This window comes from Notothenia coriiceps, unplaced genomic scaffold, assembly GCF_000735185.1.
Source record: "Notothenia coriiceps isolate Sejong01 unplaced genomic scaffold, NC01 NC01_scaffold00003100, whole genome shotgun sequence".
Taxonomy (NCBI): Eukaryota; Metazoa; Chordata; class Actinopteri; order Perciformes; family Nototheniidae; genus Notothenia; species Notothenia coriiceps.
In genome coordinates, this window is record NW_011335801.1 from 81,552 (window position 1) to 91,763 (window position 10,212).

General features: G+C 39.2%; 1 protein-coding gene across 1 annotated transcript; it reads right to left on the minus strand.

Annotated features, from left to right (window-relative positions):
- Positions 1-1,488: 1,488 nt before the first annotated feature.
- Positions 1,489-8,018, minus strand: LOC104941070 (interferon regulatory factor 4-like). Its single transcript, XM_010766110.1, has 8 exons — positions 7,663-8,018; positions 6,746-6,932; positions 6,310-6,383; positions 5,531-5,669; positions 5,334-5,435; positions 4,627-5,004; positions 3,791-3,903; positions 1,489-2,737 (listed from the first exon to the last, which is right to left on the minus strand). Exons 1-8 carry the CDS (start codon positions 7,858-7,860, stop codon positions 2,573-2,575), a joined length of 1,356 nt encoding a protein of 451 aa, XP_010764412.1. The 5' UTR covers positions 7,861-8,018; the 3' UTR covers positions 1,489-2,572.
- Between the last annotated feature and the right edge of the window lie 2,194 nt (positions 8,019-10,212).

Sequence of the window (10,212 nt, forward strand, 5' to 3'; positions counted from 1 at the left end):
ACACACACACACACACACACACACACACACACACACACACACACACACACACACACACACACACAGACACACACACACACACACACACACACACACACCCNTTTATGTATGTGCAAATACTTTTTTTGCAGTAAAACAGATGCATGAAATAATCTATGTAGTTGGAAAAACTGCAAATTGTTTGATAATGATCTGCAGGGGCGTTGCCTGGATCTCATCGGGAGATAAGACCGACAATTGTACATAATAAAAAAATATGTATATATATATATATATACAGTATGTACATTCACTGGCTACTTTATTAGGTACACCTAATGCAATGCATTTAGGCATGTATACATGGTCAAGAGGACCTGGTGAATTTCAAACAGAACTTAAGAATGGGGAAGAAAGGTGATTTAAGTGACTGTGAACATGGTTGTTGGCTCCAGACGGGCTGGTCTGATTGTTTCAGAAACTGCTGATCTACTGGGATCACAACCATCTCTAGGGTTTACAGAGCATGATCAGAAAAAGGGAAAATATCCAGTGAGCGGCCGCTCTCTGGGCGAAAATGCCTCGTTGATGCCAGAGGTCAGAGAAGGGCCTGACTGGTTAAAGATCATAAAGGCAACAGTAACTCAAATAACCACTCGTTACAACCAAGGTACCACACATGGAACCTTGAAGCAGAATGATGACGCCACTGATGATCTGCCACGCAAAGTTGAATGTTTTCTCTGTGTAATGCTGAAGCAGTTTGGTCGTCTCCTACGGTGAATGCTGACTTTAAATTCTGTAGTGGATAACAAAAGATCTGGACAATAATGTTTTTTAGAGATATTCAAGCATCAGTTGTTGTTTTTTTATGTATACTTATTATATGTTGCCATACATTTCTTAAGTTATTTTTAATTTAAGTATAAGGTTAGCAATATTCTCAATAGTTGTCTGCTCTTTGTGTTTTATAATAACATTGCTATTTGACTGGAAAGTTGTATTTCCTTTATTTGCTATTTTCTTACATGTTATGGACTTAATAATCACGTCATCCAAAATAACTTGCAACCCTGACGTTCTGCTCATAAACTCTGTGTGAACGTGGTTTTCAGATATAACCTCTCAGTTGTTTTTCTCAGGGAACCTAATCAAGTGATGACATCGTCCCTGCTCTTCTTGTAAATGATTTGGTCGTGGTGACAAATGAACTGTGGCTTATTTTGATTGTTTTCCATGAAAGTGGAAACAGACTGTAATCTGAGCAGAAATCAGGAAGGCCTTGTCTCCAGCGCGGCGCGGAAAACGTGGCCGACCTCTTCCTCTCTATCCTCCCCTCGTGATGTCATCATACATGTTTGTGACAGAGACGCGTTTGATTAACCAGCCTCTTCCTGCACATGAACCACACTTCCTGTTCAGAAGCAGCTCACATAGTTATGAACAGAGGTCGTAACAATTTTGCAATTGAACCATTTATTTTTCTTTAGAAAACAGGAATGTGTTCATTAAATGTGTCCAAACATTCACTTTAACTCTTTCTTAAAATTGATGTATGCCAGTTACATTATAACAAATAGCAACTGAAATATTTCAAATGAAGTTGAAAAAGCTTATATATAAAATCTGCTCCCTGAGTTTCTCACACAAACAGCCAAGCACAATAATCATAATTCACTAAATGGTGATGATAGTGTCTCCTAGCAATAAAAATATATTCAAAAGAGAAAATCCACACCATTCTCACCTCAGTACAGCAAATATGAAGCTACCGTCCAATGAAGATTAGCTTAGCTTAGCATAAAGACTACATATGACTAGCCTCACTCATTTAAGTGTTAAACTGTCTATCAGTAATCCCCTTTAAAGCACTGATATGGGACATTACCTTATAAGGTTTATGTAAGTATAAAACAAGTGTAAAAACGCAGTCTTACTCAAAACCCCACAAACTGACGTTTTTAAACTAAATTGTCTTTCAGAATAAACCAATAAAAAATAACATGATAAATTGTGAGCTTTAAAAAGTTGCTGGTACTGTAGGTGGATTGTGTTACCTTTAGAGATAGTCAGGCTAACCAATTTCCCGTTTTCAGTGTTTGTGCTAAGCTAATCGCTAGCTGGCTCCAGCTTCATCTGTTTACTGTACAGACTCCAGAATGTTTTCAGTTTGTTTGACAAGAAACAACATTTCCCAAATGTCTAACTATCACTTTAAGGCACTTCATTTCATCACGCAGTTTTCTAGAGTACAATCGCTTAAGCTGTCAGTTTTCTTTGCATAGTCAGTATGGAAAATATCCATGGTGCCACAAAAATACAGTAAGGGGAGAAAGAATATGCAACTTTGGTTCCAGCCACACACACACACACACACACACACACACACACACACACACACACACACACACACACACACACACACACACACACACACACAAAAAACCCTTCATTGCAGCACTGTCACTAAACGTCCATTATCTTCATATATAACACTGTCCAAGTTTGTCCTCCTGTCTCAGTTTCCTCGTCTCCTGTGTCAAAGGTCACAGCTGCATCCTGAAGGTTTCAACAGTCCCTGAACCCACAGAGGTCACTCCTGCAGGCTGCTGCTGTGCAGATGATGTGTGATGGTCCTCTGGTAGTCCTCAGATGTGTTTATGTGGTCTGTGACTCCGGGGTGCTCGTAGCTGCGGTAGTAGTGGCCCCCCATCTGCTGGGCGTAGTACAGGAGCTGTCTGGCAAACAGCGGCTCCACCTGACAACAGGAAGGTCAGACAGGTCAGTAAAAAGGTTAAACTGTCACAACTTTACATTGCTTATAGTTTCTTTGAGCTAAGATTCGTATCAAGATATCACAACTTATTTTTAAAATCCCAAAAGGTAGGTTTTTAATGTTAAAAATGGTAGAGGAAGTGGAAAAATGGATTGGAAAGTAGAAAAAAGAAAAATGAAAGTCTGTGTGAGTTTGTGTCATACATTTGAATCAGGGGCTAACGAAACATTTCTAAAAACCCATTTACTAGTTTTAACCTGAACTCTCAACTACAACTATTCATCTTACATTTTGTGTTTTTTTTGAAAAAATACTGTTAAGAAAAACAGGGTAAGAAATTGAAAATTGGCCTTTCACGTTTTTCAGAGCTCAGAATCTCCACTTGATCTAAAAGGGGGACTATGGAGCGTAACCTATCTTGTTTTGTAACACATTTAACACTAATATAGTTCAGGTCTTGGAATAACTCCACATCTCATTTTATTTCCGAGACCCGGTGGCTTGCTCTGGTGTTGTGCTCATTGAAAGCTGTTTCCCTGGATAATGGAAAGGGGACTTTTCTAAAACAATTGCTTGGTTGGTGGCTTGTTGTAAGTTGAGTTGTTACAGGAATAAGTAACTCTTAAATCAGCATTAGGGCTGCATCTAGTGACTGTTCTCCTTATGAATACATCTACCCATTATTGACCTGCTAATTCCATAAAAGAAATATGCTTTAATGAACACAGTCTGATTATTGGCCTGTAGCAGTCAATTGGTTGAAGCTCTACTTTTTGGATTGTTTCTCTGGGTTTTTTCTGGGTTTCAAATCTGTGTCATAACTTCCATCATCTGAACAAATAGCAGAGATCACAGATGTGGAGGGAGAGTTGAGAGATGTGGAACTGGGCTTTTGCCTAATCTCTCTCAGAAACTGAGTTCAAAGTTTTGGGAAAATTATGACTATAAAGGAACCCCTGTCTGACTTTCAAATCCTATTTTAAAAGTTAAAAAAAGGCAAAAATGAAAGTAATATGGAGGTGGCAGGATCCTCACCTGGACTGTGAGGCTCTGTCTTTGTCTCTGTGCGTCCAGGATGTCGTCTCCAAAACTCAGCAGGACCTGGAAGCGAGGTAGAGGCCGACCATGGAGCCCGTAACTCTGAATCTCTAAAAGTCCCAGAATAGACAATATCACATTATAATCAGTTGACATAAAAAACATCTGAATTGATCGATTCACATGAATTCAGGATGGTTTCTCTTGAAGTGGCATGACCTTTGGGGTGATTCGAATGGAAAGTCCTGCTCACACCATGTATGCAAATACAATTAGCTGTCAGGCTCTTACACAGCTGGGGCTGGCTTAGCATGTGGGCGGGAGGATGAGTCTTTGAAGAATTCATGTGACTGCCGTCTCATCATGAAATACTACTTTAACAACTTTGCCCACCATAGTAATGTTGAATTTTGGGGGGAATAGTGTTTCTTAAGTTTTGTTCTTAGATGGCTTTAAGCAAAGCAGTTTACAGTAAATGAGGGGTAGTTTTTCCTCAAAGACGATTAAGACTAACAGATTAACAAAACTGTTTCAAGTTCAAGTCTGCACTGCTGCCTTACTGATTTAAGTTTATCTGTAGCCCCATTGTATCCCTTTTATGAACTGTATTACTATTACATTTAAATTCACAGAGTGGCCTCCAATTCTAGCTTCTTAAATGTGAATATCTGGTGTTTAATATTGTTGTAACTTGAACATCATCTTTTTATGTGGACTGCTTGTGACATTAAAGGAAATCTGATGGCATTTTAACTTGTATAGATCATAAATAATCCAAAAGAATCCCCAGATTAAATGATTATGAAGCTAGTTGCAGCCCTTCCCTGTCTCACCTGTCAGGTAGTCCTGCGTGTGGAGGAGTTTACAGGTGACCTCTCTCTCCAGTTTGTTGAGCTTGTCTCCGTACTGGGACAGTCCTCCCTGCCAGTATACCCTGCCCGGACACAGTCTGCGGGCGTAGAGTCCGTCTGTTCCCATCCACAGTAACACCCCCCTATCCAGGGTGGAGGGGGGGCTCGGGGGACCCTCATCTGTCCTCCTCTGGGCTGAGAGGCTGTCCACAGGCAGAGGCACCACCTCGGGAACTCCTGGCGTCAGGTAGTACTTCTCATCCGGGGAGCAGGGAGTGAGGTGGCACCCCTCCGGACTGGAGGTGGTCACTTCCCTCAACAGAGCGTCCCGGAAATATACAGACACATGCAGGCGGAAGTCTGAATGGAGGAGAAGAAGACACAGGTCGATCAATCTTTTCACATTTAATATGATCACGTTTTGTAGTTTAACTTATCATTGTGCGAGGATAAGTATAATAGGGCCCCTTTAAAATAAGTAGGCTAAAGTATTTTCATTGTTTACCTCCAGGTGTAAATAGCAAACAGGTATTAACTGTTTTGTCTTAGTGTGTGGCTTTATTTAGATTCTAGGGCTAAATAAGGTATGAAGTCACATCGAAATCAAATTTAGCTTTGTGTAGGAAGTCCCCTGGACCGACAGCCCTACTGATTTCAGATTAAAAAAGTGAAATTAAAGTGTTTTCTACCTGAGAGCGCCTCTGCTGATCTGATGCCGGCGTCCAGTGTGAAAGGCGAGGGCTGGCTGTCAGCGGGGCCGTACGAGTAGATGGAGGCTCTGAGCTGGTATCCTGCACCCACAGAGGAACAGACAAGAGATCAACACGAGCAAAGAAAGGCACATGATGGAACTCTGGAGCGTACATCTGTATGTGGAGTAACATACCATTCTCTATGGACGGGCCCTGCCATGGCAGGCTGCGGGGGGGACAGGGACACTGAGGGAAGGGCAGGTCGGGCAGGGAGGCCGGCTCCTGGCAGTAATCTCTCCATCCACCCTCTGGTGTGGGCATGTACTGTGGCATCTACACACACACAAACATCAGTTCAACATGCACAGTTAACAATCAGTTCTGGACACCTAAAAGTTAAAAATACATGACTCTTTTTAGAAAGAGCATTAGGGAGCACAGTATGTTAATACCGTTTTTGTTAGTAGAGTTAGTATATTTTACAATGACACACTGTCCTTTTCATATAGCTGAGGCTGATATATCATGAGCCACTCTTAAATAAAAATGTTACTTTTTTTGGAAACAAAGTTTTCTAAGTTGATATTTATGTTTGGTAAATTCAAACAAATACATATACTCTCGATGAAACTAAAATCACCTTATTTTGGCTAGTCTTGACAAGCTAGAAATGCACCACCTACAATTTAAAATGATTGTAAATAACAACACAGATCAACAAGACCAGTCCTATTCCTATGTTATGTTCTACTTGTAATATCATTATTTCCAACAGCACTTGAAGGCAGCGTCAGTGAGACTTTGGGATGAAACTCATAAACCTGGCATCTGGTGCATCCAAGGTCAGTGGAGCATGCATAGTATGCTCTCTCATTCACTCTTACTGCTGCACACCAAACCTCTCTCTCACACTCTCTCTCCCTCCCTTCCTCTGTCTCTCTAACCCACTCATTTGCATGTGTTTGAAAATCACCTGGGTCTGCAGGGCGGGGTAGGGGGAGTGCCCCTGATAACTTGGACTCAGAGGACTGTCCTCCTGCCGGGGTCCTGAACACAAGAGAGAAGAAAAGAAACGTATAAACACACAGGCTACAGAGAAAATCCACATCTCATGACATCATGCAGCGTGACCTTCACTGGTGGTTTGGTTTTTTGACTCTTCAAAAGATTTTAACTACACTGAGGAGTCATTGACCTTTATTAATCACTGCAGAGAATTTCCAACTTTGTCTCAAAAAACACAATTTACAATAACTATGTTTACCACTTATTTACAAAAAAGTTCACCCAGTTTGGTTAGCTCTTACAATTTCATATTTATGCTGCATTGCCATGTAACTCGTGGCTAATAAATAAACATTTTAAAAGCTGTATTGTTAGATATGTGAGGTGTTGGAGGTGGGACTGACTTTTCTTGGCGCCCTCAGGGATGACCCGGTACACCTTGTAGGGGTCCGAGATGTCCAACTGGCTCCTGTCCACCAGCTCATCGAAGTCATTGCTCTTGTTCAGGGCGCAGCGGAGGCGAGTCTTCCAGGTGGGGGGGTCCAACTTATCGATCCCCTCCCGGAACTTTCCTTTGAACAGCGCCCAGGCCTGCACACAGGTAACCGGGACTACTTTAAAAAACCTTTAAAAAGATAAGCCTGAGACTACAAACTTCACCGTCTAGTGTTTCAGAGCCCTCTAAAGAAGAACGTTTATTCAGCGCTAATAATTAGCCGATTTATTGAGTTCTCTTTAATTAATCGATTAATTTCAATATCTCAAATGTGAGGAAGTTCGGGTTTTCCACATTCTTATAGCCAATAGCCATAAGTAATCGGGTAATCTTTTCAGTTAGAATAATTGTTCAGACAAAAACAACTATTTTAAATAAGTCATATGTCCCTGGCAACTTGTGTCGACTAATTCTGACTAGGCTCTCATCCCAATGCTTAAACTATTTTCAGACATTTAATAAAATAAAATAAATTAACAAAGTTATTGTCAGACTTTTAAATCAACCGTTGCATAATTCGGGCTTTTGCATACCCAAAAACACAATTTGTACATGAAAAACTTGAAGACATCATAAGACATTAAAAAATACGATGTTGTTATTATTTTATAATGAATTGTAGGCAAGGGTTAGGGTTTGTGAAAATAACCATAACAAAAAATGTATCAAACGGACAATATATTATTTCTCGTAGTCCCCTTTTGTAGGGCTTTAAAGTCATATTTTGAGAACTTTTCACAATTTAAACGCCTATTTTCATACTTTTATTCTGAAAGCCATGTTAAATTATTGCTGCATTTACAGCAGAGGATGCGGGTCTCTTACCTTGAAAAGCGCGGCATCCTCGTCGCGGTTGTAGTCCTGCTTCCCGGCGTGTTTCCAGGGGATCCTGAAGATGCTCTTCTCCTCGTTCTCCCACACCAGCCCCGGGTACTTCCCGCTGTCCACCTGCTCGATGAGCCACAGCCGCAGCTTCCCGTTCCCGCTGCTCACCGAGCCTACGTAATCCCCATCTACGTTCATCTCTGTCCGTACACACGCAAGACCACTGTAAACTCCTGCAACTCAGTTCAACGTGCTGAAATGTGTAGTGAAACTAATGCAGAGGAGTCTATTCTACTAACTTGGCCTGATGGTGAGCTGCTGTTATCTGTGAAACTCACAACCTGTCAAGTTTTCAAATCAATCAGTCTCAGAAAGCTCTCATCATTACGGAGGGCCCGCTTAAATCCTCCGCCTATAGCGCGTGTCGGGGGGCGGGGTCAGAGCGGGGATGCTGAGAGGACGCACCTGCTGCCCGCCCGCCTCTCTCTCTCTCTCTACTGCGAAGCTTATCTGCACACAGCGGCAGATCTCCAGTAACACACCGGGGGAAACCCTGCTGGCGTCAGTCACACAGAAGTGTCACACACCCGCACACACGGAAAATCGTGGCACGGAGACGAAAACAATTCTTTGAAACGATAAAGCTTTACGAAAAGTAGCTAGTGGTCCTGCTGCAAAAGTAAAAGGAAATAAAAATGAGTTTGTTGCCACAGGAAGATTTTATAGGACCATTAAAATGATACAGCTATAGGTTTATTAGAAACTGTGTCGTCTAGTTAGAATGCACTATTATATAGAAACAATTACCCAAAAGTGAGCACAAAATAAAAACAGTCCATCAAGTTAGAGGTGTTGCCTACAATATAGGCTTTATAAGAACTTCATTAAAAATAGCAAATGTGTCTCTAACGCTTTAAATCACCGATTCTCAACCTATGTGACAGAGGAAGACTTTACTAAAACACATACCCAAGTCCTGGGTACTACCAAAATCAAAATGATCTCAACATTTTCAAAAAATAGATTTTATCCTTATGTAGTATTGACTCATATCAGTGTTGTAGAAAAATATATATAATATACTATTTGATCATTATTACTGACACATTTACCAATAAGCAGAGGCGGAAGAAGTATGTATAGTAAAATTAGCAATAACCAAGTGTGAGAATACTCTCTTACAAGTAAAAGACCTGCATTAGAAATTGTACTTGTAAAAGTTTTGGCATAAAATTTTACTTAAGTACCACATTTAAAAGTACTCATTGTGAAGAATGGGTCATTTAAGCACCATGTATATTAAATTATTGTATTGTAATTATTTTTGTTCATAACTATAATGTTGCACTTGCAAGGTGGGGTGTATTTGAATTACTTCATAGTATACTGGCTGGCTTAATCTTTAATAATATATGAAAACATGATAGTGAATTTACATTTTGTGTTAATAATAACCTAAATCTGCAAAGAAGCTATAGTGACTAAATCTGTTAAATAAATGTATTAAGTATAAAGTACAACATTTGCCTATAGTGGAGTAAAAGCACATTAGCATAATTAAGTTAGAAGTTACTCCACTTTTTACTTGAGTACATGTACTTAATAACATAACACTCCTGCCAATAAGAAAGATTGTTATAGTGCAACAGGTCAAGTATTTATTTATTATTTTTATTATTTAAGGAATTATTTTCACTTTTGAGTATTTTATCGTATAACATTTTAATATATTTTATGAAATCAGCATATATTTTATTGTATAATCTCCTAATCTGTTAAATCAATAAAAATAGATAATACCAAGAGCCACATTTCCCTTTAAAAATAAGTAACAATCAACTTATAAGGTTCCTCAAAATGGTTCAGTATTGAGTAAATGTACTTTGGTTTAATTGTTCCATTTTGGCTTGTGCCACCAGTTTATTAGATTTAATCAGTTTAAAAAATATATTTACAGTAGTTGAGAAAGTCTTTCTTGCAATAACTTCATTATAGCAACTTTGAATGCCCAAATGGCCACGAAAGAAAAAACAAGATAAAAACAATGTTAAGAGAACTAGATCCAAAATAAAGCAATCATAGTACAATCACAAAGAGGTGAAAAGGATTTAAATTAATCTATTTATTTATACTCTTTATTACATTTTAGATAAATTGTACTTTTTACCTTCCTTCATTTATTTAACAGCTCATCCTGCTTAATAATATCCTCATAAAATGTAATGATGTTATATATATATAACTATATTAGTTGTACTATATTAACATTAACATGTATCAGGATGTCTATAGTCATCCTATATCATTTATTTATTTATCCTTTAAATTGAACTAAGTAAAGTAAAGTATCCAGAAAAGCCTTCTATCGCTGACCAGTTGAGACAAGTTCCAGCATATGCATACAATGATCCACAAATTAGTTTAAACATGTTCACATTTTGTGGAGCAGTAATATGTTTGTTATGCCTTTCTGATCCTTTTCCCCAGCTTGCAAAATAGGAACCACTTCTCGAAATAGATAAAGAAATACACAGTACATAAAATAAAATG